The sequence below is a fragment of the Xiphophorus couchianus genome, chromosome 2 (assembly GCF_001444195.1).
Source record: "Xiphophorus couchianus chromosome 2, X_couchianus-1.0, whole genome shotgun sequence".
Taxonomy (NCBI): Eukaryota; Metazoa; Chordata; class Actinopteri; order Cyprinodontiformes; family Poeciliidae; genus Xiphophorus; species Xiphophorus couchianus.
The window spans coordinates 8,580,359-8,607,188 of NC_040229.1; the positions used below are offsets into that span (position 1 = coordinate 8,580,359).

The following is a 26,830-nucleotide window of genomic DNA, read 5'->3' on the forward strand; positions in this document are numbered from 1 at the left end:
ATAATTTATTACTTCAAACTATTTTAAATGATTTTTAAATAAAGTCCCTTTGCCGTAAAAATATATAGTGTATGAGGGAACGGGCAGAAAGCTCAACACGATATGTTGTAATTTCTCGTTACGTAGCATTATGTCCCTCCGCGCTGGCCGTACAGCAGAATTTTCACACAGCTTAAAGTTGTCGAAGCATTTTGTTTTGAAAGTTCTAACCCGGAAGTGGCGACAGTTCAGGACCCTGTGTTGTAAACAGAGACCTGTTTTTCGGTCAAGCTCCTCAGAAATGGCCTCAGCCGGGGGGATCCAGATACCGAACCGTCTGCCGCTGCTGCTGACCCACGAAGGAGTGCTCCTGCCGGGCTCTACGGTCCGGTTCAGCGTGGACTCGCCGCGGAACATGCAGCTAGTGGGCCAACGGCTGCTGAAGGGGACCTCCCTGAAGAGCACCATCATCGGAGTGATCCCCAACACCAGAGACCCCGAACAGGACTCCGACCCACTGCCGCCGCTTCACCAGTAAGAACCAGTCCGCTGCTCAGCTTGAGACACTGGTGGCGTTACTGGTCAGATTGGCCAGGTCTGGAGTTGTGACGTAACAGGTCATCGGGTCAATGACCAAAAGTTAATGAAGTGAAGTTAATGAAGTGACTTTCGTCATAGACGTAATAAATACGTAAAAATATAGGGTGTAAAACCCCCAAGTCAAATAAATTACTAAAATGAAAAGAAAAGTATAATAAACCAAAATGTTATAATTTTGTTAAAAAGACGAGTCATATCAAATGAAAAAATGGGTCATAAACCACTTTAAATAATTATTTTAAAAAAAGAAATCAGCGTAAAATAGTAATGCCTATCTTCAAAAACTAAATATAAATAAGAGTCATGAAGGAATAAAACAAAGGGCATCATGAGTAGAGTCATAAATCAAAATAAAATAAAAACCTTAAAAATCAACCTAAAAATAAAAATACATATCTACAGAACTAAATAGAAGGGTAATAAATAAATAAAATAACCATCCAGAAGATAAAGTGTAGAATATCATAAAACAAATGTAAATCAATCAATTATTCAGAAAAACAGACATGAGTCAAAATGGATAAAAACAAAAACAAAGTAAGTCATAAACTATACAAATAAATTACAAAAATGTGGCTCACAATCAAACAAATAACCAAAACAGAAACCCCATAAAAGTTGACGCAAACAAAAAACATAAAAGACAGATAATTACGTAAACCATTCATCGCCAAATCAGAGAGGATTTAATGCCTCGTGTCTCATAATGATCCTAAATGTTCTCAGCAGAGTGTGAAATAACCAAGGGGTAATTTAACATTTTTCTTTTCATCTGCTCTACCACATTAGACCCAGTCCAGGTCAGAAACCACAAGTCTTAAACTGGTTACATCTGGACTGGATCGTGCAACTTTTAGAGAGGAAGTCATATTAAAGGCAGTTTGGGACTCGTTAAACCTGAGTTATGATGTTTAAAGATCCGGAACCATACTGAAAGTTTCAGAATTCACAGACGGTTCACTCTCCTGTCCAGGTAAAGCAGGGGATTTATATGTATATATAATAAAAGACAGCTTTATCAGGTTATATCCTGTCACTGAGTTACACTGGAAGCATCTAATTGACTTGTTTTTTTGCTGTGGGAAGCGATTTATTCCAGAAATTTCCACAGTCCAGCTGCAGCATTTTCATTCAAGGTGACCACAGAGGAGTGGACTTTAAGCTTTTTATCAGCTGCGTCTCGCTCTGTTTGGTTACTATAGCAGCTGAAGCTCCTGTTGGTTCATCCTTTCACCACCAACACCAATCATCTTCATCCAGGGCTGCAACTAATGGTCATTTCAGCAAGCTATTATTCTATTAATTATTCAGATGATTAATCAATTAATCAGATTCAAAAAGCCTTTTATTAAACAATATTTGAAATAGATTAAAAGAAACAAATGAGTTCCTTTTTAAAGAGAAAAATAAATAAATAAATTCCTAAATGCAACAAAATATCCTTCCTTTGGTGTTCTGTTGATTATTCAGATGATTAATCAGATAAAAAAAGTCACATTCTGTAGACTTTTCTTTTAATCAGTCCATTCATTCATTCATTCATTCATTCATTCATCCATTCATTCAGCCAGTTGCATTTTGAGATCTAAACACAAGCGCTGGGAAGATCTAAGCGTTGCAGCTGCTGCTTGTGATAATTTACTGACCCATTTCAGACCCGGTCAGAACCGGAGGCAGACCCTCTGCTTCCTGTAGCAAAATCTGACTCTTTTTATTATTATTATTATTATTTGTTGTCTTTTTGTGGAGGTATTTATGTTTCAGTGTTTTTCTGTGGTTTTCCTGCTCAGTTTGTCTTCAGCTCTGCTGTCAGATTCAGTCCAATGTTTCTTGGCTTATAAAATGATTCTGGGAACATTTGGAGTTGATGAGACTGAGGAGCCCTTCTGCTCTGAACCGTCTGGGAGATTCCTTCATTCCTTCCTTCATTCACTTCCTTCATTCACTTCCTTCATTCCTTCCTTCCTCGCTTCCTTCTGACTTTCCTTCTTTCCTTACTTTCTTCCTCTCACCCTTCCTTCTTTCTCTCCTTTTTCTCCTTTCCTTTATGCCCTACCTTCCTTTTAACCTTTCTTCTTTCTTTCATTTCGTCCTTTCTTCCTTCTTTCCTCCCTCCCTTCCTTCCTTCTGTTTCCTTCCTTCATTCTCTCCTTCACTTTCTGTGCTCTCTCCTTCCTTCCTTTTGCTTTTCTCCATTCTTTCAATTCTTTCATCTGCCCTTCATTCATTCATGCATTAATTCATTCTCTTGTTCCATGCTTCCGTATATTTCTTTCCTTCCCTTCCTTATTTCCTTCCATTCTTCCTCACCCTTCCTTACTTCTTTCCTTCACTTTCTGTGCCCTTCCTTCCTTCCTTCTGCTCTCTCTCTTTCTCTCTCTCTCTCTCACCCTCCTCTCTCTCTCTCCAGGATCGGTACAGCAGGAATCGCCGTCCAGGTTGTCGGCAGTAACTGGCCGAAGCCTCACTACACGCTCCTCATCACCGGTCTCTGTCGTTTCCAAGTTTCCAGTCTGCTGACGGAGCGGCCATTTGTCCTGGCAGAGGTAAAACCTTCGCTTTCATCAACACTGATGGCTCATATTTATTCTACTATTCAGCTTGTTCTTCCTCACTGTTGAGGAAAACAAAACCTGTGTTAAAATAAAAATGTTATAAAAAAAAAAAAAACCAAGATAGTTTCTCAGGATGTTTCTGTTTCTGCCAGCATTTTTCAATAAAACCCAAATAAATCCCTGGCTGCCACACCGCTGTGTTGTAAACAAGAAAAGAAATGTTTTCATTCTTTTCCCCGTTCATCAGCGGATTGAAGAGACCGCAGCTTTATTGCTTCGTATAAACTCTTAAGTGGCAGCGTAGTGTTGGGATTCCCACAGACCAAATGAGTCGATGAAACCACAGATCGGGCCGCAGCAGCGCTGTGGTTCTGTCTCTGTTTGTATTCTTTGAACCGTAGCTGTTAAACACCTTCGCTGCCAAGACGAGCGGCTCAGAGGTGGTTTTATCTCTCTGTGGTCGTAAATAACCCTCGCTGGCTGCGATTTCTGGCCTTTTAGCATTCTGTAAATGCAGAAAATGTGCTACGATTAAGGCCTTATAGGAGATGGGAACAAAAGTCCAACAGACCTGATGTGGTTCAGAATGTGAATTTATCCTGAATGGCGATCACAGCTCAGTCGGATCACGTCTGGAGGTTCACGATGCCTCCATGTCAATGGAGTCCATACAGCTGGACCAACATATTAAATCAAAACACACAGGAAGTTCAAAGGTCACATGAACCCAAAGGGATACATGAAACTCCTGCAGAGCTGCAAGATGACGTTTTCTGCAACCTTAACCCAATTTCTGATCGATTGACTGTATTTAAATAGGTTTGTGTTAATCTATGTACAATATTGTTGTACATGTAGCGGATTTAGCAGAATGATAATTTCCATCTGTAGTCTCAACAAACAAACACAAGATTCAAACATTCATTGTAGATGAGAAAGAAAATTTCCTCCAAAAAGCTCAGAAATTTTGAGAATAATCTCATTAATTTTATAAGAAAAATAAGGAAATTTATGAGTTCAAAAAGTCCTAAATTTGCAAGAAAAAAATTCTGAAATTTTTAGATAAATGTTTGAAATTTAACTTTTGAATGAGTATCAAAAGTTAAAAATTTGCTAGACAAAAAAATAAGAATTTTTTATGTTAATCTCAGAAATTTTCTACAAAAAACATTTTAAGTTTTGATTTTGGAAAGTTGAAAACTTGTTAGAAATAAATCTGAGATTAATCAGAAAGGATTTCTCTCAGAAATTTTCATGAACAACATGGACATTTCTGAGTTTGAAAAGTTTGAAATTTGCTAGACAAAACTCAAGAAATTTTTAGATTAATCTCAGAAATCTTCTAGAAAATAATTGGAAATTTCTGACTTTTTCTTATTTAAAAAAGTTGAAATTTTAAACTTTTCAAACTCAGATATTTCCAGGTTGTTTTTTTTTTTTCAAAAAATTCAGAGATTAATCTCAACATCTCTCAGTTTGACTCAAACCATGCATATTAAGAGACAGATATCCCTGATACTGACCAACTGTATGTAAACTTTTGAAGAAAAAAAAACATATTTTAAAAATGTTCTCGCTACATTTTCTGGCAATTCTCAAATAAAAACAATCTTGGTCTTTCTAACTAAGCTATGACAAGAAAAAATTGGTTTTATATAACTTCAGAGGGAGAGAAGATAAATTTGTTTGTGTCTTTTTATTCAGTGTATGTAAATGTCTGGTGTCAACTCTGGTATCTCAAATGTCTGAATCTTCTGTTTTACTCTTGTGATGAAATGCAGGTGGAGCAGCTGGATAAACTGGAGCAGTACACAACGTCAACAGCAGAGGGCGCTTCAGCAGGAGATGGGGAACTGGGAGAGCTTTCTCAGAGGTTCTACCAGGCTGCTGTTCAGGTGTGTTTTATTTAATTTCATTAACACCTGATGTGGGTTTTTAAAAAGCAGGGGGAAGACAAAGTGACTCACACAGCGTTCTGGTACTCTGTGTCATCGTTTGTTTAGCTAAAAATAAACCAAACGCCTGCTGCAGCTGGGTGCGGTTAGCATCGTTGCCTTGCAGCATGAAGAGTTTGCTTGTTCTTCATGCCTTCCTGAATTTCCCTCCAGTCTCCACACTTTTTTGTAAAAAATGCGCGTCTTTCTGTGTGGATGCTTTTTGTCCTGTGTGTCCCTGTGTTAACCTGTCCCCACTCTACAGGATCACATCTCTTATCTGTTTCCTGATAGAGAAGTGCATGTCCTTAATGTCCTTTAAACTTTGTTTATTCATATAAACTGAATGCAGAAAAACTCCAGGGATTGGGAGATTTTGGAAAATGAATTAAGAGGCCAGATGGCTCTTATCCACAACTGAAAAATCCAGTCAATCAGACTTAGAGTGTTTTCACACCTGATACTCCAGTAGACTTGGTTCGATTGGGGACTTTTCCTCTCTTGCTCTCCGTGAAGGCAGACACTTTTTCCTCTGCTCCCTTCCTTCCCTCCTGCCCTGCTTGCTCTGTTTTTGTTCTGTCTTTTTCAACATTTTTGGAGCCTGTTTTTGCACATCCTCCAAATCGGCAAATTGTGGATCTGGTCAACCTCGGTGTAATTGATAAAATTTTCTCGAAGAGAAGACCGGACACAGGAGAGCCTTCTTGTCCTGCGGGGACACACCCGGCGGGATTCACCTGGATTTATTCATGATAACAGGATTTCTGCTGTTTGGAGCTTGCGGATATCTGGTTGATCGACAAATTTGTGATGGACTTGGCCGAACTAGCGGACACTCAGTCAGACAGAGACGCGAGTTGGATGTGAGTCTTGCTGAGACTCGCAGAGTCTGAGCTGAGGACTCAAAACTCACTAACGGGATGAAATCGATCTTGGAGAAGTTGCTAGTTTCGTTTCAGTGGAACAACCAAACTAATTTGGATAATTGGGAACTGAGATGTATCAGTGAGACTTTAGGGAAGATTGAAATTTATAATCTACCCATCCTAAGACATTCTGTATCTGAATTGGACACAAAAGCCACAGAAGAAGATACTGAGCGCATCTTCCTTCCTCACCAAATTTAAACAAAAGTGGGGTAGATTTTAGCTGTTGAAGGATTTCTCTTTTGTATTTGGTAAAAACCACGGGTCATTTCTCCTGCTACCGCTGGGCTTTTGCGTTTGTTTTGGTTGTTTTTAACCAGAATTCCCTGCGCTGTCCGATAGAGTTCAAACCGCGTTAGGGTTCATTTCCCCCCAACCGAGTCTGAGGTTGGTGGATGGAGTTTGATTGCACATTCCCATGAACTGGACTTTCTACACAAACGAACTAGAGTTGAAGTTACATGGACTAAACGCGCGAGGCTAACATTAGCGAGAGAAATGGCTCATTATCTTTTACAAAAGACAAAAGAGAAATCCTACAACTGCTAAAATGTGACGACATTCCATTCTTGTTTACATTTTGTGAAGAAGAAAGTTGCACTCATTGTATCCTTTGGGGGGGTTTGCGCCGTTTTCTTCAGAGGTTCTTAGAGCAGCGCCCCACAGGTGAGGAGGGAAACAGGTTTTTCAAACAGTTTAGTTTGTTTGCCACAGCACATTTCCACAGTGCTGAAATGTAACAAATGTTGCAATTTAGGTAAACTGCACTGTGTGTGTCTCTTTTGCACACAGTGCAGTGTGAAAGAGAACCACAGAAGCTGAAAATGTAACAATTTTGGTCCCCAATAAAACCGAGTCTACCGGACTATCAGGTGGGAAAGCAACCCAATACTGACTTGCAGGTGGAGCTTCTTTTTATAACTATATGTAGAAGTATTAGTAAATCATGTTTTAACTGGGCAGAGGGAAACTGGTTTGAAGCTCAGGTTGGAGGTTTTTCTTCCTCAGTGTTTTCTCTCCCGTCCTTTAAAAAGTCAGAATCTAGTCAGAGTCCTGCTGCCTCTGTCTGACTCTGTTTGAAGAGCTGAGCTCTATTCGCCCGTGTCTGCGGCGGCCTGTCCACATGTGTAAAACATCAGGATTACTTCAAGCTTTCACCTGATCTTCCCTCATCAGAACAGCCCTGCAGAGTATCACTCCTTCTGGAGCACATTTCTCTTTGTCAGATGCGTTGATTTAGTGAAGATTTGACAGGTTTCCTGAAATCTTCTCCCATCCCGCCGTGTTTCCATCAGCTGCCATTCTGTAATGATTTCTCAGAGGATGCAAAGTGCAAGAAAGAAGACTTTGATAAGCTTTACAGATGGAAAGGTTTCACTCTATCACAGCCAGACTCGGCCTGCTTTAGCTCCTGGAATCATTTGATTTACTGCAAAACTTCTGCAGGGAAACAAGCTTTAAAAGTTCTCAGGATTTTATGTTTTTCAAAGTTTGTATGCACTAATCTCCTCCTCGTTTCCATGAAATGATCCTGTAATTCATGTTGATGAGCTGCGTCCTTAACGAGACTCGAAGACCTCATTGCTCCGAGACAAGAGGCGTGTCTTATGTCTTTTGAAACTTTTCCAGTCGTCTTTGATTGAGTGTGAAAGAAACTTGAGTGAGGAGGAGAGCAGAGGATAATTAAGCTTTATACGTACTCTGCAAAAACTGAATAACGTAAATTTCCTCTTACCAGGTGTAAGATACTTCATAATAACATTTCTGATGTAAAAGTAAAAAGTACAGCATCGTAAAATTACTCCTAAAAGTACATTTATTCATAAAGGTTACTCAATTAAATGTAATTGAGTAGTAGTTTGGACGTACGTACTTCATGTGAAGTGTGATCGTTGTTGCAGCCTCAGGGAAAATAGCTGCTTTCTTTTTTAACATTTAGGATTCATCGTCTTTCCATCCCTCAGTTTACTGAGGTTTTCCCAAGAGATGGATGCAATAGAGTGTAAATCTGATCAGGAAAATGACAGATATTATCTAATGGAGACCTTTTTCAAGTTTTCAGGAAAGAAAATAGAAAGAAACAAATTTTGACTTCAGTATTTCACCTTTTTCAAAAATGTAAACATTACGACCTTTTTTTGCAGTCAAACTCAGTTTTTTACATGAAATTGGATAAAATTTATAACTAACCTTCAGTCCATCCATCAGTTTATGCTTCTTCTTTGTTTCCTTCCTTCCTTTCATCCTTCATTCTTTCCCTCCTTTTTACCTTCCTTCCTTGTTTCTGTTCTTTCCTTCCATTCTCCTTTCTTTCTTCCCTCCTTGTTTCTCTCCTTGTTTCATTCCTTTTTTCCTTCCATTCTCCCTTCTTTCCTCCCTCCTTGTTTCTCTTCTTTCTTCCTTCCTTCATTTATTTATTCTCTCCTTCTTTCCATCATCCAAATATTATTTCCTTCATTTCTTCCTTCCTTTCATCCTTTCTTCCATCCCTTCTCCCTTCTTTCCCTCTTTCTTTCCTCTCATTCTTCCTTCCTTGTTTCTCTCCTCCTTTCATTCCCTCTTTCTTCTATCCTCCCTTCTTTCATTCATTCTCTACTTCTTTCCTTCCTTCAAACCTTTCTTCCTTTTTACCTCCTTTCCTCCCTTCCTTACCTCATTATAATGCATCGGGTTGTAATATTTCATGATATAATATTATTATGATGATATTATAATAATATTATTGTTATTAATAATAAAGTGTTATTAATTTAACATCATGAAGTTGTATAACCCAGTCGATGTGTGCGATCAGCCAGGATTCTCAGCTCCACTTTGTGTAAAACATAAAGTTTGGAAACATTTCTGGCTGTTGGGATTATTTTTGTTTTTATCGGATGGGAGGGATAATAAATCCACGGCCAAATTGAGAACACAAGAGCTGGAGTAATTCATCCTTACGTACAGTTTATATTCCTAGGCTGCTGATTTCTATCCAACTCTGTGATTAGTTCCAGTTTCTTCTCCGACCTCATGTTGTACGCATGCAGTCAGATCGGATCTGGATCATTCCTCCACTTCGCGTCTTCATCTTCCATCTCGCAGATGTCCTTTTGAACAGGCGCACACATATGGATGCACAGTTGGATCTCTGTTTTTTTTCCGGGCACAGCTTTTCCGTCAGAATGAATTAAGTTCTCTGTCGTATTACGTTGTCGTGCGAAGACCTGCGGCCAGCAGATGTGCAGAACTAAATTTTTGAAATCACAAGGTGCCCCGTCCATCTCTGTTCCCACAATTCACGTAAAGATCCGCTCTGACTATCTGCAGGTAAAAGAAAATGGAGATTACCACTGAAATGTTGAATTTTATCAGCGTGGAATGAAACAGACAGAATCTGTCTTCTCCAGTTTATAAACGGCTGCAGGTTTCTGATGACTACAAGTTCTGATGGATTTGATCGATAATCCGTTTAACCCCGTCAGGAATGACGGGTTGAAAACTTGTGTGGATAAAACTCTGGTTTTAACGTTTTCTGTCTTCAGGCTGGTGGTTCATGTTTGAAATGAGGTAAACCTGCAGAGCCATGCTGAGAAGGAAATGTTCCTGATGTCCGATCCAAAAGTTTTAAATTTCTCCTTTTTGTCCTGTGATCCCAACTGACCTGGTCCGGATCTGAAGTTCTCCAGCCTTACTGCCGGACTGTCAGAGTTTACCTTTGGATTTTACTATAATTTGATTCATTTCAGCCCAATCAGTCATCAGGGTTTCCATACAATTCTTAGAAATTAAGAAATGTTTGGAATTAGCTTTAAGTGTTACCAGTTGGATCAGAGAACAGAAACATAATGAGATATTTTGTTCATCCATCCATTGACCCGCCAATGATTTGATATTTAAAGCCAGATGACTACTAAGTTCATTGCAAACCAAAGTAGTCATAAGTGACCTATTAGACTTAAAGCATAAAAATGTTCATGACGGATTTTGACAGACTCGTTCTCAGATTTTGAATTTTCACCTACAATGAGCTTAGTTCAGAATGAGCTGTTTTAGGGCGTCTTGTCACTATAAATCCCAATCAGCCGCTGTTGGCCACACCCCCTAATTCAACGCTTACACGCACACATGAAAATTCAGTTGCACAATTACACAACAGTACATTTTTGAAAAGCAGAAGTGGAGCCTCCTACACAATCAACAAGAATGCAGCAAGTGGTTTCTGAACCACTTGCTGCATTCAAGTCAACAAGAAAACACTTGTCTTTTCCAGCAGCCATTGTACAGCAAATACAATGGTAAAACCAGCTGACCAAACATGCTGGGGTTGACTGAGGTTGCTAGGTTACGGGCGGAACTCTTCTGAGGTTGCTGGGTAACGGGGCAGTGCCTGCTGATTTGTAACATTACATTCCGGAGGTTTTTGAAACGGCTCATAAACATAAACATATTGCCAAAAAATGTTTTTTTAAAGCTGTTTTTAGAAGCAGTTGAACCCAAAGGGAAGAACGAAAATGTGCAAAAATCTGTTTTGACACTTGGAAATTTGTCAAGTGGAAATTACCACAAAAAACATTTTTTTAAATGAATATTTTTTTCTTCTTGCTTAACAATAAACACTTTGTATTTTATTGAAAATGAGAAAGTTGAGTATTTGTTTTTTGGTTTTTTTAACTGGCAGTACTATTAACATTTTAGAGTCCCATCTTAAATCTGATTGAGAATCCGGGGAGGGAAATAAAGATTATGCTTCCAGAGTTGGGCTTCTTCACCAAAGATCAAGTGGAAACATGAAGAAAATTTGCTCTGTAATTATTAAAAGGACATGCTGGTTTGTTTCTTAAAATGAAACCTCTCCTGATTGTTGCATAAAGATGATTTAAACTCTAAATCTGGCAGGGGTATCAATCATTTGGGGTTCCGCTTTTATGGCATAATGTAGCAGATTATTAAAGTATGTGAATAAAAATGGTTGTAAACTCCAGAGATTATTTCTAAAAAGCTGCTGGCTGAAAACTTGGCACGCCGTGTTGTACAGACGGAAATATTACTGTGTTATTTGACCAGACATCGTTCAGGTTTCCGAGTAATTCAGCTCTTTGACTAATCGCATCACTCCAAAGCCTCGTCCTGCAACGTCTCTCCCAACCAGTTTTATCGGATCAGCTCTGTATAAATCCACCGTGGATGTCGGCGCTGCTTCCATTCTCCCCAGTGGAAATATTGGAGCGTGATGAAAGCGAGCTGTAGTTTCAAAATAGCTTATTGTAGCAACGCACAGTTGATGGAATACAACAAGAAAAGTTTACTTAGATGTGGAAACATGCTTTAATTGTTTCAATCAGATCCAAATGCTTCTCCGTGTGTGTGTGTGCAGTTATTAGGAATGTTGGACATGTCGGTCCCGGTGGTGGCCAAGTTCAGGCGCCTGTTGGACAGTCTGCCCAGGGAAACGCTGCCGGATGTGGTTGCCTCGATGATCCGCACCTCCAACAAGGAGAAACTCCAGGTGGGACCTCAGGTTACAGGAAAGCTTGAATGCGACAGCCTAGGAAAAAGCTGACACTTTGATATAACTGCATGACAAGTACAAACCATTTGGCTGAATTGGTAGAAATGTCCGTCTGTTTGTGGTTCATTAAGGTGCTGGATGCAGTCAGCCTGGAGGAGCGCTTCAGGAAGGCTTTGCCCATGCTGTCCAGGCAGATCGAGGGACTGAAGCTGCTGCAGAAATCCAGGAAAATGAGTCCTGACACTGACAAGAGGGTAACGCGGGTTTTCCATATACGCTTGTAAAAGTTTTCATGCATCGTTAACATTTTTGTCTCAAAGCTCAGGATTTTATATGACAGAACAGCACAAACTAGCACTTCGTTCTAATGTCACCTAAATGTGGACAGGGTAATCTCAAAACAGAGTAATTTTATCTTAGCATAAATACAGATGTAATGTGTATATCTCAGAGGTCAAAGTTCAAAGTGTCTCATTTGGATTTTATTTGGTAGACACAAGAAGGTGCGTAATTATAAAGTGGAAAATTATCATCCTAAGAGCGAAAAAGGAGGCAACTGGTACCAAAAACATAGTTGGAATAACAAGCATGGTTTAGTCAGAGCGATCTCACTGAAAGGGCCATACAGGTCTCAAATAATTAAGGTTTATTAAGGTCATGAAGGTGAGAAAAGGGGCTGTTAAGGTCACAAAAAGGGCAGTTCAGGTCAGGAATAGGGCCATTAAGGACACTAATTGAGCTATGAAGGTGTCAAACAACAATTGCTTTTTTTTCCCTGCCAGATTGGTGGAGCTCACAGCCAAACTGTGAAAAAGTAAAATGAGTGGGAATATTTCTGCAATGCGCGTGTTTCCGAGTGGAACCACCAATCAGTATGAATAAAACCAAACCTTTGTCACCTGCTCAGGTGTTATCGGTGCGTAAAGGCGGAGTGTTCCCAGGGCGACAGTTCAATCTGGACGAGGATGATGAGGGTGAGGATGGCGATGACATGGCGGCTCTGGAGAGGAAGATCCAGGGAGCCAGCATGCCGGAAGCGGCACTCAGAGTTTGTCTGAAAGAACTAAAAAGGTAAAAACAAAACGTTTCAGTTACAACAGCTGTTTTCTCCCTGCAAGAGCATCTTCCACCGTTGTTTATTTATCCCATCAACACAAATGTAGGACTTTTTAAAACCATTATCAATAACATTTTAAACCTGAAATCTACAACAAATGCATATTTTATATCAGGGGTGTCAAACTCATTTTCATTTTGGGCCAAATCAAGATCATGAATGCTTTTAAAGGGACGGTTGTGCCAGCATGTATTGATGAAACCTGTTCACAAACTGTTATAGTATTAATGATTTCTTAAACTTAAGTAATATAATTGAACATCTTTTCAGTCCCTCCAGGATTTTGTGATTCTTTGCAATAAAAATCAAACTGTTTGTGGCACTAATTTGGAAATACTTGCGATAATTTGAGCTGATTTATGACGGTAAATTCCACTTTTTGTTACTTGCTGTACAGATCATGGACTATAATCTGACATCAACTAAGTCTGAGGCAGCTAGAAGGTTTTTGACAATTTTTGAGAAAAATCAACAGAAATGGAGAAGCAGCATTCGGCTTCTAGGCACCACAAATCTGGAACAAACTTCCTGAAAACTGCAAAACAGCTGAAACACTGAGTTCCTTTAAATCTGGACTAAAAGCATATCTGTTTAAAGTTTATTTGACGTATAATAAATGTAACATTGACCAACATTTGATGTGTAACAATGGAACTTGACAAAACATAGTGTTTACTGTTTTTCTCAATAGTTGACTTTGTATTTTTGTGTTTTTATAATATAAAGCACTTTGAAGTGACTCGTTGCTGAAATGTGCTACATAAATAAACATGATTGATTGATTGAGCCAGTACTTAAGACGAATGTCGTCTTGCCAAAAGGTGAGAATATACACCTTACCTGTGGTATACCTATAACAGCTAACTAGCTAGCCTGGATACATTAGCAGCTAGTTAGCGGTAGCCACAAAAGTCTCGAGTCGCAGAACGTAATAAAGATGTTTCTGGGTGATTCAAACATTTGCCTGACAGAAAAGTCCAGTGATAAAAAAAATACATAGAATATACAAGTTTAAATTATCCTGCCACACAAAATTTAAGAGCTATGGTTGACATATTTAAAGCTAACTTCTATTTTTGATGACTTTTTAAGGATGTGTGGACACGGTGTATTGACTGTGGAAAGCGTCCCTCATCAGTGATGTGTTGTTGAGATGTGTTTTATTCTTTTTTTCCTTTCCGCTAACCTGGTAACGGGTCAGATCTGATGGTGTTTGTGTGTTTTCAGGTTGAAGAAGATGCCTCAGTCCATGCCTGAGTATGCGCTGACCAGAAACTACTTGGAGCTGATGGTGGAGCTGCCGTGGAGCAAAAGCACCAAAGGTGGACAGAGTTTGGCCCTTTTGTTTCAGTTAGCTGGTCATTATTTATTTATTTATGTCTTACTTTTTATTTCCTCAAAAAAACGCAGAGAGGACATTAACTTGTAGCAACGTTTAAGCTAACAAGGGGATTGCAAAAAAAGGAGTTTTGCAAAAAAAAAAAAAAAAGTAACATTTTCTTATTTATTTCAAATAAAAATGAATTTACTTGTTTTGGTATATTTCTTTTAGCGTTTAACAAATGTTTCCATCTGTAGACTCACAGAAAATGTATATTTTTTTATTTTGTAAATAGCCTTTTACAGAATAAATGGCTATTTATTCTGTAAATATATAACTATTTATATATTTGGTTATACATAAATGGTTATATATAATCATTTATATATAACGGTTTTATTACTATAGACCTTATCAGTCACTTCATGTACTGTTCATTTTTTCATTATTGTTTTCTTCCCTGATGCCAAAACAATTTTTTCACAGCTATCCATCTATTCCTTTAAATTATGGAGATGCATTATTTTAAGATCAAGAGCAATGGGAGTTTTGAAAATTAGTTGCACGGTTAGCTGGTTATTCATTTTATGCATATTTTCATTTGCATCAAACAGATTTCTTTATTTTCTAAGAGGTCCGATTTGCTGATTCTGTTGCATTTTTCTAAGGACACAAGACAAGAATTTAACAAATTCTCCCTATTTAAGTAGAGAATCATTTGTATGTAAATTTAATTAACCTGCATCAACAGACATTAAGTCTGTCGATGCGTTTACAGACCGAAAATTGTAGGTTGTGATGCAATTAACAGAATAGTGCAACTCTTAATTGCAAAGGCAATAAATAATAAGCGGTAATACCATAGTGTGTCATTAAGTGGAAATCAGTGTGTTTGGCTCTAAGTGTCAGTATTATCTTCTCTTAGTCAAATGGAGCCAATTCTCTGATGCTGGAAAACTTTTCTCAAGTGCAAAGATAGATGGATAACAGATTATTCCCAGTTTGTGTGCCAGGAATGTTAAATGAATGACTCAGATAGCATATATAATCATTTAAAAGTAATCAGCTCCGTCCGAACAGTCAAATGTCACGATTCGTGTGAAAAGGCCATTTTTTTCCTGGAGGCCTCCTGGTCTTGGTGCAGCGACAGAGCTGGCCATCCGCCAGCGAACATGTTGGAGCATTTATCATCTGAGGAGATAAACACCATATCTCCCGGAGGCGTGTGGGGAAAGCAAAGCTACAGCTCCAATCAGGACAACCTTGGAAAATACGAATAAGAATAGACGCTCCCACATGTATGTATGCGTGAGCGGTTTCACTCAAGGCATCTGTTGTGGTCAGGAGGATCAGCATTCCAGGGCTTTTCTTGCAAGAAACGGAGCAAAGAGGAAAAAAGCATCCATCCAGGATGCAGCCGGTCCCTGCAGCAGTCGGGGGTTTTATCCGGCCACCAGTGCAGGACATTGCAGGACAGTTTTGATTGGTGTCCAACTCACTTCCCAGTAAGCCCATAACTAAGGAGCTGCATCGCTTCTTCCATTGGCAGTGCATGTTTTTATCCCAACATGCAGCCAGACCAAAGAAGAAATAGTTCAGAACGGACAGAATAACTGACATAACACTGTCATAAACATGAAGGAGTCTTCATGAATGTTTAGGACTGTTGTCATGGAGAGTTACTCGATAAATAACTACACCTTCAATTCAAAGATGACACTCTTAATGGACTTTTAATGCAAGTTTTGATGGAACCTTGCATTAAAAGAGTCGTTATTTACCCAATGACATTTCATGACAAAAGTCGTAAACATTTATGAACTGTTTCATGTTCAAACACATGCTATGTCATCTCACCCTTCAAATAAACAGTTACTATTTGTTTTCAAATACAAATTGTACAACAATATAGTTGAAATATTACGAGAATATAGTCAAAATATTAGGAGAATAAAGTTGTAATTTTATGAGAACGTCAACATGAATAATAATAAAAACCTAAAATGAGAACTGTTGGGGGATCTTGTGAAGTTAAACGTTGATGTTGGTTTTACAGAGAAGAAAATCCTGAATCTTTTTAACACACCAGCTTCAAATTATTATCAGTAGCCAAACTTTGAAACAATTGAGCAAATAACAGTTTGTTAAAAAAAACAACAACGCACCGACTGAGCTGGTCACATCACTACAACGGCGCTTCAGAGACATTATAGATAGAAAAAAGGAGTGAATTTATCCTGGAAAACTCAAAAAAAATTTGAAAAAGGAAATTTCACATTTTGAAATGTCAAAAATTTTGCTTGGAAAAAAACCAAAGAGAAATTTTTTTTACTCGGAAATTTTCTAGAAAAACATGAACATTTCTGAGTTTCAAAATTTCAAAAATTACTGAGTAATCTCAAAATTTCTGGGGGTTTTCTAGCAAGTTTTCAACTTTTAGAGCTCAGAAATTTCAACTTTTTTTCTAGATGCTTTTCTAGATGAACAGAGATGTGTTCAGTCCAATTCAATGTCCAAAAGAATAGAAGCTGTAAAACACGCTCGTCAAACAAGATGGCGGCTGTGTGACATCACTCTGAACTGTAGAGATCCAAGGAGCGCATTGGTGAAAAAATCCTGATTTTACAAAAATGAAATCTTCAAAAGCCAAAAAAATCAATTTATCGACTGGCTTTTGGTGGAAGAATAACTTTATCCTACAGACGTAGATTTTTTTAAATCTGATCTAACTTCACCGTTTTTTCTGTTTTCAACGTGTTCAGACTGCCTGGACATCCGAGCCGCTCGGACGCTGCTGGACAACGACCACTACGCCATGGACAAGCTGAAGAGGCGTGTGCTGGAGTACCTCGCCGTCAGACAGCTGAAGACCTCACTGAAGGTGATTTAACCCGATCTAAGCCTTCACAGTCCGTCCCACTGCAAACCGAGAGGAATGGTTGATCCAGAGTTCAAGATTCAGATATAATATGAATAGATAATACATCTGATGGAATATTCAATACTCAAAGGCTCTGGCTGCTTAACCTCTCATGACCAGCTAAGAAATGTTGGTGGAATCCACTAACTTACTCACTCTTTGGTTACCTAGCAACTCACTCATTCTTTGGTTACCTAGCAACAACCAACTGAGTAACTTGTACAGCATTAGTTTCAGGTTTCACCACTGTGCCTCACGACTGTTTAAAAAAAACAAAAAAACAATGCCACAGAGTGAAAATTGTGGATAAAACAGGAAAGTTACGCCACCAGTTTGGCAATATTTCAGACATTTAAAACAAAAAAAAGGAAATCAATAATTATCCATATTGACTGATATGAAATGTTTATGTTGCGATAAGTTTTTCAGTCATATCTTCCAGTCCTAATCCAAACAGAGAAAGCTTAGATTGAAATAACATTTAAATATCATCAGACTAAAGAACTGAATACTGATGTGTGAGCAAATTAAAAGATCTTGTTTGATATTAGAAAAATATTCAACTAAAATGCAAAGAGGTTCAAGGCAGCGGCTAGCTACTGATCCAATAAAGTGTGTGCTAGTTTCCTTCTCTTAGCCTTGATAGAAATTAAAGCTTACTTCATGATGAATGTAGGAAAAAAGTATCTACTGAGTGATATAAAAACCAGAGTCTGATTTTTTTTATTTTTTGGGGGGGGGTTGCTATGGTGATTCACTTCTTTGCTGGGGGAGCAGAAAAGGCGGGAAAAAGACAAGAGCTTAAACAAAAACTCTGTGTGTAAAAAGCTAAAAGTGATATCAAAACAGATCTTGAACCACAAATGTCAGAACCTTCTGGTGGCCACTTGTTACCGTTTTTATGTCTCTACGTTGTTTTATTTTATTTAGGAGATATGAGGGGTTTAAAAAACTTGTTTGGTTCCAGGTTAGCATGAAAAGTTCAGGGCTTGAAATCTAATTGGAGTGAATGAGAGGTTGGGTGTTCGTTCGCTGCACTCAGGGCTCATTTAGTAGAAAACTGTAAGTCCTGCAGCAATGGGAGACACATTGGGTGAAAGTAGAGAAGAATACCTACGATTTGATGTATAAACGGTAAAATAACTTTAAAAGTTTCTGAAAACTTGACTGGGTCAAATGTGGCATCATCACTCTTAGCTGAACTTTCTGTGGGAAAATCGTAAAAAAAACAATAAAAGTCATGAAACTTCAGGTGTGATTGTGTAAGACCAGTAAAAGGTATCGAAATACCAGTTCAGTCAGGTAATGTCCAACCATCTGTGATGTGTTTAAACTTTAAATCTGTTTTCTGCTGGACGGTATGGCAGAGCTGTGTCCATTTTTGCACATTTTGAAAAAATGTCTTGATTTATTACAACGGTGTATTAGGGCTGTTATAGATTTTAAAGTAAAGAGTAAATTTCTGCCAAAGAACTCAAACATTTTGAGATTAATCTCAGAAATTTTCTTTTTAAAAAAAACGTGAAAATTTCTGAGTTTGAAAATATTTGAAAGAAACTTTTTTGGAGATGATATAGTTTCAGAAATATTTTTTGGGGAAAAAAACAAAGTTGAACATTTGCAAGAAAAAACTGAAGTTTTCAGATTAATTTTGTACTAAAAAAACATGAAAATTTCTGAGTTTCAAGTCGAAAATCTTCAACCTTTGAAAATCTGACATTTCTGAGATGAATCTCAAAATTTCAGAGTAAATTGGTGAAATTTATACCTTATTTTTCTGTCTAATACTTCAACATAAATCATAGCTTCCACAATTTCCAGTTGATGTTATTTGCTTCATACAGTATGAGCTCTCCTAACGCCCTCAGAGGAGTGATAATAAAACTGAGGAGTAATGTGAAAAAAACTGGCACTGAATAGTTTTAATAAAGCACACTGGCTTCCTCTTTATCCTACTTGTTAAGAACATCCTCCCATGTTTTCCTGGATGTTTCCACAGGGCCCCATCTTGTGTTTCGTTGGACCTCCAGGGGTCGGAAAGACGAGCGTGGGACGCTCCATCGCACGGACTCTTGGCAGGGAGTTTCATCGGATCGCTTTGGGTGGCGTCTGCGACCAGTCGGACATCAGAGGACACAGGTACGAGCCAAAAGGATCAGATTTACAAGGCCGCAGCTCGGCGTCCCTTAGCAACCCAACTGTGACTTGAAGCTTCTCTGAAAATGTTGAATTTATGAGTATTGATCTTTAATCCTACCCAGAATGTAACATCACTGCAGTGTTTCAGGACAGATAAATTGCTGACATTATCAATCACTTTGACGCAGAGGGTTTCAACAGAAAAGGTTTCGCTTTTATCCTGAGTTTTTCCCACAAGTGCACCTGCTGAGGAGTTGCGAGCAGACCATCGTTTGTCTACTTGAGTCATTTTCAGTCATCGGATCACAAATCACGTAGAGCTGCATGGACCCTGCAGAATCATCACCTGCGTTTGATTTTATATTCTGATAAAGAGATGAGCCATTCCAGGAGCGATCCCAATCCCAACAGAACCTCCACTGTCAGGCCTGCTTGGCTCGGTCCGACCCGCTTTTCTCATGACACCATCAGGAGCAGCGATGTCGAAATCACTCAAAGCCATTTGACTCCGATGCTCATAAATATCGATTACATAAGCTGCCGCTCCCCATCCAACACTAAAGAAGGCCCACATGCAGAACAACTAATGGGTTTTCTTTTACCATAAATAATCAGGGCGGTTCTGGTTCTGGTTCTGGCTGCGACAAACATCAATGACGTGAGAGTTCATGGAAAAGCAGCAGTAATCCTGACAGCGATGATGGAAAGCTGATGGATAGCAGGGATGAAAGCACGAGGACACCTACTGGACAAGATGGAGAACGACAGGATAAACATCATCGTGCCGGCTTTATTCTCTGAAACATCAGATTACAAGAACGTTTGCATCAAAACAAAATAAAAATGATCTGATCCTCCCGCTTAAACATTTAATTTGAAAGAAATCATACCAAGGAAAGTGAGTCCATCCTTTAGATTCAAACTGTGCAGCTTTCTAATAAAGTTCAATCTAACGTTTGATTGACAGCCTAAATTTGGAAAACTTAACAGTTGAAACCAGATATTTTAATACACCTAATAAAAAGACAAATGTTCCCAGGCGTGAACATCTGAGCAGATGTTCAGATTGTGCAGCTTGGAGAAAAACCCCAAGAGCTCCATCTCATTGCAACATTTGTTACATTTTCAGCTGTTTGCTTTCAAACAGCACTGTGTCCAACCAACCAAACCTATTGAGGATCCAGTTCCCCTCCTCGCCTGTGGTGGCGCTGCACCAAGAACCACTGAAGGAAACGACAGGAAAACCTCCAAATGTAACCGTTGTTTACATTTCTTCACCAAATGTAAACAAAAATGGTGTGGCTCAAATTTTGTCAGTTGTTTCCAAGAAAGATCACGAGCTGTTTCTCTCGCGTTAGACTCTCACGTTTGTTTTGGTTGATTTTACCCAGAATGTCCTGCGCTGTAGTCCACTTCCTGCTTCTGGAGCGTTCACATATGCATTCAAACTGCACCAGAGTTCACTTCTACTAAACGGAGACTGAGTTTTGCAGGTGGACCAAAGTTTGTTTTTACGCATTCACATTTCCACAAACAAACCGGACTTTCTAAGAAAAACGGACTGGAGTTTGTCTAAAGCGGGCTGAACTGGACTGATGTGAATGAATCCTCTGAAAAACGACTAAAAGAATATGCAGGAACAAATGACTTTCTGTATGAAGTCCTTGAAATTTCTTGTGCAGTTGCGTAACAAAGTTCAATCTAACGTTCGATTAAAAGTTTCAATTTTGAAAACGTTATTTACAGTTGAAACCATATATTAAAAGGTAATAAAAATACATGCACAATTTTTTCTCACTGAAGTAAAATCAGACCAAACTTCTCTTGCTTTAGGTCAGATAGAATTACCAAAATTATTTCTATTTGCTAAATTGCAGAAAACTTTAGCGAGAATATTTTTTAGAGATTTTTTTTATAACGTTCTGGGACCAGTCAGTTGTACAAGGTGTAAGAAGACATTCATATCTTCCTGAAAAGTTACTCATGAGTTAGTAAACTTCAATTAAAACTAAGGTATTTGCAATAGAAACTTCACCAAAACTACTTGGTGTTTTTGCAGTGTATGTTGGTGATGAAGGTTTATTTTCAGGGTTTCGGGTCGCTTGTGTCTGCAGGCGGACGTACGTGGGCAGCATGCCCGGCCGGATCATCAACGGCTTGAAGACGGTTGGAGTCAACAACCCGGTCTTCCTCCTGGACGAAGTGGACAAGCTGGGGAAGAGCCTGCAGGGAGACCCCGCCGCCGCCCTCCTGGAGGTCAAACTGCTGCCTGGCCTCGAGTCCTGCTGATGGGTCCAACCTTTAAATTGATCAGCATTTCTTCTTCTGTTTGCTCCTTTCCAGGTCCTGGACCCGGAGCAGAACCACAGCTTCACCGATCATTATCTCAACGTGGCCTTTGACCTCTCCCAGGTGCTCTTCATCGCCACCGCCAACACCACGGCGACCATCCCGCCGGCTCTGCTGGACAGGATGGAGGTGCTCCAGGTTCCAGGTCTGGCTCCTCCTCTCTGAAATAAAATTTATTTAAAGCCTTTTTACAGGTTAATTTATAACATTAGTTAATTGGTGCATTATCATTATTATTATTATTATTATTATTATGATTAGTAGTAGTAGTAGTAGTAGTAAAAACTGTTTGGCCAAAATCACTTTTTTAGTTTGGAGGAAAAAAAGAGGAAACTTTCCAACTTGAAAACAATGTCCCAACTGTAAAGTACGGGAGTGGCAGTATCATGCTGTAGGATTGTTTACTACAGGAGGAACTGGTAGACAAATGGATGGTTGGATGATGGTTGGATGGATGTTGTTTGGAAGGATAGTTAGACATATGTTGGTTGGATAGGTGGATGAATGTTGGTTGATTGGAAGGGTGAATAGGCGGTTGGTTGGTTGGTTGGTTGGTTGGTTGGTTGGTTGGTTGGTTGGTTGGTTGGTTGGTTGGTTGGTTGCTGGGTAGATGTCAGCTAACCGTTAGTTGGCCATTGGTTGGATATTGGATGTCGACTGGATTTCGGTTGAATATTGGTTGGATGTTGAATTTCAGAAGGATGTCAGCTGGATGTTGGTTGGATGTTGGCTGGATGTCTGTTGGTTGTTGGTTAGATGTTGGATATCAGCTGGATGTTGGATGTCGGTTGGCCGTTGATTGGATGTCGGTTCGTTGGATGTTGGCTGGATGTCAGCTAAATGTTGGTTAGCCATTGGTTGTCTATTGGTAATCAGCGCAACGTTGGTTGGATGTCAGCTGGATGTTGGTTGGATGCTGGCTGTATGACGATTGGCCATCAGCTGGATGTTGGAAGAATATCGGTTGGATGTTTGTTGAATGTTTGTTGGATGTCAGCTGGATGTTGGACGTTGGTCGGCCGCCCTCCCTTAATGTCGGCCATCTTGTTTTCCCGGACCTCGGCCTCCAGGTTACACGCAGGAGGAGAAGCTGGAGATCGCTCACCGCCACCTGATCCCAAACCAGCTGGAGCAGCACGGCCTGACGCCTCAGCAGCTGCTCCTCCCTCAGGACTCCACCCAGGACGTCATCAGCAGGTACCGCTGGGCCAACAGAACCGGACCTGGGTCAGACTTCGACCCGCCGCACGGCCTGACCTCAGGGTCAAAGTGCTGGGTTGAAGCCTGGTATCTTTCTGGGGTGATTCCAGATTCTATCTGAATGATCTGGTGTTAATCAGAACCAGAGGATTTTGGTTTTTGTGTTCTGCAGAACCGTCTCGGTTGGAGGCACCTTTAAAGTTTTTCTTCTTCTAATGTATATTTTCTAAGCTGCTGTAGTTTTCCTAAGCAGCGCCACCTGGTGTAGTCGCCGTGTCTTACACTGACGCAGGTTTCGTTTCCTGTCGCCTCTCTGACAGGTACACCCGGGAGGCAGGTGTTCGCTCCCTGGAGAGGAAGATCGGCGCCATCTGTCGAGCCGTGGCCGTCAAGGTCGCTGAAGGTCACAGAGTGAAGGAGGCGACGCCCTCTGGACAGGAACAGCAGCAGGAAGGTTGGACGCTTTGTCTCCACTGGTAGTTTAGGAAACATTTGGTAGTTTAAATGAATTGAATTCAGTCTCATTGGGCTTTTCCCATCCCAGTAGAGCTGCCATATTAAAAATTTTATTCAGACAGTAGAACCCACAAAAGAAAAAATAAATAAATAAAAATGATTCAAAATGAAAAATGCTTTTTATTGATCGAAAAGGGAAATGACATATTAAATGGATCTTTTGGCCAACAGTTTGTCCAAAACATAACATTCTATTCTGTGTGAATCTACTTTTTAAGTTGTTGGTCCGATTATCCAATCCATTGGGAGTTCACACATTGTGATTTAGGTTTGTACTTTGACTAGGCCACTCCAAAACATTCGTTTGGTTGTTTTGAGTCATTCAAAGGTGAACTTCCTGGTGTGCTTCAACTGTATGTCCATATGGATGGAACATACGTCCATCTGTCCGTCCATTTTTTCAACCATCCATCTGTCCATCCAACCATATACATATATACATACGTATATATATATATATATATATATATATATATATACATCCATTCAAGGTTTTGTTGTGTTTTCGTCAGATAAGGCGGCGCCTCCAGAGATGCCCATTGTGATCGATCATGTGGCCCTGAAGGACATTTTGGGGCCACCGCTGTTCGAAATGGAGGTAAGCAGGACGGCCTCAGGAACCTGCTGGGCCCCTCAGGAACCTGCTGGGCCCCTCAGGTACCTGCTGGGCCCCTCAACTTTCCTCTCTCGGCTCTCCGTGTGTCTGCAGGTCTCTGAGCGGCTCACGCTGCCCGGTGTGGCTCTGGGGCTCGCCTGGACGCCGCTCGGCGGGGAGATCATGTTCGTGGAGGCCAGCCGCATGGAGGGCGAAGGTCAGCTGACGCTGACGGGCCAACTGGGCGACATCATGAAGGAGTCCGCCCATCTGGCCATCAGCTGGCTGCGAGCGAACGCCAGGACCTACCAGCTCACCAACCGTGAGTCCAGGGCAAAGGTCACAGCAGGAAAATACGGCAGAAATCTCATGTTTCACAGCAATCTGAACGAACTGATTCTGTGATAGAGTATTAGGGTTACAGTGAAAAAAATAAAATATATTAAAATAAAATGACCAGAATGAAGTCAAAATATGAAAATAAAGTCAATATTTTAAGAATACTCTTAAAATCACAAGAATAAAGTTGACAATACAAGAAAGTCATAATATTATGAGAATAAAGTCATAAGAATAATGAAATTACATATTCTATTCTTGTAATTTTATGAGTTGTAAATAAAATTTTTTTCTAATAAAATTGGGACGTAAACAATGTCTGAAAATCATAATTATGAACTTTTGAAATCTGCATCAGATCAAAATCCGTCCATTTTTATTCTTGACTTTCCATCCAAACAGATTTCTCTGCAGAGGTTTCAGTCCAAGCTCCACTAAAAGCTTTTAGTTGTGATTTATATTCTTTGTTTCTTTGATTTTGATCTTGTTGCCATGCAGTCATCTCTCACTGCTAAATCAAAATAAACGCCGGCAGCCATTGCTACTTCTGCTAAATGAGCGTTTCTGTGTGACATCATTTCACAAAGGCCTGATTGCGGTCGCATTTAATTAGCAGTACGTAATTAGTAATTAGTAATTAGTAGTAGAACAACCAAGCAAAAAAAATCAGATTTCAGAAAATAAAAAAATCAAAATTCAGAAGAAAAAAAATTGGAGTTGCAGTGTGAAGCTAATCGTCTGAGCCGCTCAGTGATTGGATCTGTGTGTGTCTGCCTAGTGGTGGGCGGTCCGGATCCGATGGAGGGGACGGACATTCACCTCCACTTCCCGGCGGGAGCCGTCACCAAGGACGGCCCCTCCGCCGGCGTCACCATGGTAACCTGCCTGGCATCTCTGTTCAGCGGCCGGCTGGTCAGGTCAGACGTGGCGATGACCGGAGAGATCACGCTGAGAGGCCTGGTGCTGCCGGTGAGTCCAGCATGTGGAACCAAAGCAAAGGTTCTGAGGAGGTTCTGGAGGAAGTTCTAGGTTTGGTTTTGGGTTTGGTGCTGCTTGAACAGCTGAATGTTCCGGTTCTACTGAATCAGTCGGGTCCAACTTCCTGGTTCAGCAGCTCTGCAGGGCGGAGCTTCAACACAGAGAAGGTTCACTTCCTGTCCACATCTGGACCTGGATTCAGATCTGAACTGTTTGATCCATCCGTCCATCCATCCGTCCGTCCATCCATCTCAGGACTGTAGTCTGGATGAGCAGCGGTTCTGCTAGCAGTTCCACCAGCAGTTCGAATCCCATAGGAAGCTCCTTCCAGCAGCTTTTGGTTTCGCTCTCCTGGCTGTGAATGGCTGCAGGAACATGGAAACATAAATTACTGTCTGATTTTTCATCCTCGCTGCTTCCAGTTTCCTCTCCTGCTGCTTTGACTCCTCTTTTCTCCTCTTTCATCCAAAGCTGTAAAGATCTTTTTTTTCCAAAACGTCAGGGCAGATCAGCTGTTAAAACAATTCGTCTGGGGTTTATTTTGTGCAAATCATCTTGTTTTTTCTTTCCATCAGGTGGGCGGGATCAAGGATAAGGTCTTGGCGGCGCACCGAGCCGGCGTGAAGCGGGTCGTCCTCCCGAAGAGGAACGAGAAAGACCTGGAGGAGCTGCCGGCCAACGTCCAGGCCGACCTGGACTTTGTGATGGCCGGGAACCTGGACGACGTTCTGAACGCCTCCTTCGACGGCGGGTTCCCAGCGAAAGCCGGCACGCGCTCCCACCCTCAGATCAGCAGCAAACTGTGAGGGAAACCAGCAGAGGCGGCCATGTTGGAAACGAATCATATCGATTTATAGATGTGAAATAACTGGAAGCTGCATCTTTGAGTCAAAGCTGCTGTTTTTCCTGAAGACATCTGGATTTATTTTTGATGAATTCAGTTTATTAATATAACAAAGTAGTTGGAATGAACTAAAGTGAAAATTAAATGACTAATTCTAAGCCTTCAATAAACAAAATGTTGAATAACTGAAGGTTCTCGATGGTATTGAATGGTTTAGCAGAACTCGTGTTGGAGAACTCCTGAAAATCTTTCGATTTAGGAACCTTGTAAAAGTCACTTGAAGACCTCTGAGTAATTTAGCATTTCAATTAGATTTTACTAACTTCTGAGCTACGTTTACATCGTTTCATTTTAAATTTAAGAAAATGTCTGATTTAGTAATTTTACTTGATGCTGCTTTTACTCCTAGAGGAAATAAAATATTTTTGCTGTCCAAAAGTGCATCGTTGTCCCTTTTTTATTTTTGCGTTTTAAAATGTATACTTATTCATACATAATTGAGCTACTGTATATATACTGCTCAAAAAAATAAAGGGAACACTTTAAGTGTTAAACACCTGTTTAAGTGTTCCCTTTATTTTTTTGAGCAGTGTATTTTTGTAATTCAGTAATTGATATTAATTTCTGAAATTTTCCTGAGAAAAGGAAATTTCTGACTTTGAAAAGTTGGAAGGTTGCAAGAAAGAAAGTCAGATTTTAAGATTAATCTCAGAATTGTTTAGAAAAATTATGGCAATAGATTCAAAAGTCAAATTTCAGATTTTTGTTTTAAAAAATCTAAGATAAATAAACCGTTTATTTATCTTGTTTTAGGCAGGGTCAGCGTTTTTAATCTTTGTTTTCACCAAGTTCGCCTGAAAACGGTTTGAGGTTTTTAAATGTAGGCTGTTATGCGTATTGTGGCCACTTGGGGGCAGTGCTCACTTTTGTTTTCCGGGCTGAAACATCAACAACATATACATAGTTTATATACTTGATCTGTTCTCTTCTGGTTAGCGGAGCGAATTTTATCTGCATTAAAGATAAA

The 26,830-nt window shown here is 39.9% G+C and overlaps 1 protein-coding gene across 1 annotated transcript; it reads left to right on the top strand.

Moving 5' to 3' along the window:
* Positions 1–187: 187 nt before the first annotated feature.
* On the top strand, positions 188–26,244 carry lonp2 (lon peptidase 2, peroxisomal). Its single transcript, XM_028003799.1, has 17 exons — positions 188–513; positions 2,990–3,125; positions 4,916–5,029; positions 11,351–11,482; positions 11,617–11,739; positions 12,393–12,556; positions 13,830–13,924; positions 16,686–16,804; positions 18,843–18,982; positions 21,097–21,238; positions 21,326–21,476; positions 22,402–22,528; positions 22,852–22,985; positions 23,560–23,645; positions 23,757–23,964; positions 24,760–24,950; positions 25,535–26,244. The coding sequence occupies exons 1-17, from the start codon at positions 281–283 to the stop codon at positions 25,763–25,765; spliced, it is 2,526 nt and encodes an 841-aa protein (XP_027859600.1). The 5' UTR covers positions 188–280; the 3' UTR covers positions 25,766–26,244.
* The last annotated feature ends 586 nt before the right edge of the window (positions 26,245–26,830 follow it).

What these genes read in the sequence shown, in the direction of transcription:
- lonp2 (XM_028003799.1), top strand. Translation starts at nt 281, where the DNA reads ATGGCCTCAGCCGGGGGGATCCAGATACCGAACCGTCTGCCGCTGCTG. An exon ending in GTCCTGACACTGACAAGAGG is followed by an intron (nt 11,740 to 12,392) that starts GTAACGCGGGTT and finishes TCACCTGCTCAG; the next exon opens with GTGTTATCGGTGCGTAAAGG. An exon ending in TGAGAGGCCTGGTGCTGCCG is followed by an intron (nt 24,951 to 25,534) that starts GTGAGTCCAGCA and finishes TCTTTCCATCAG; the next exon opens with GTGGGCGGGATCAAGGATAA.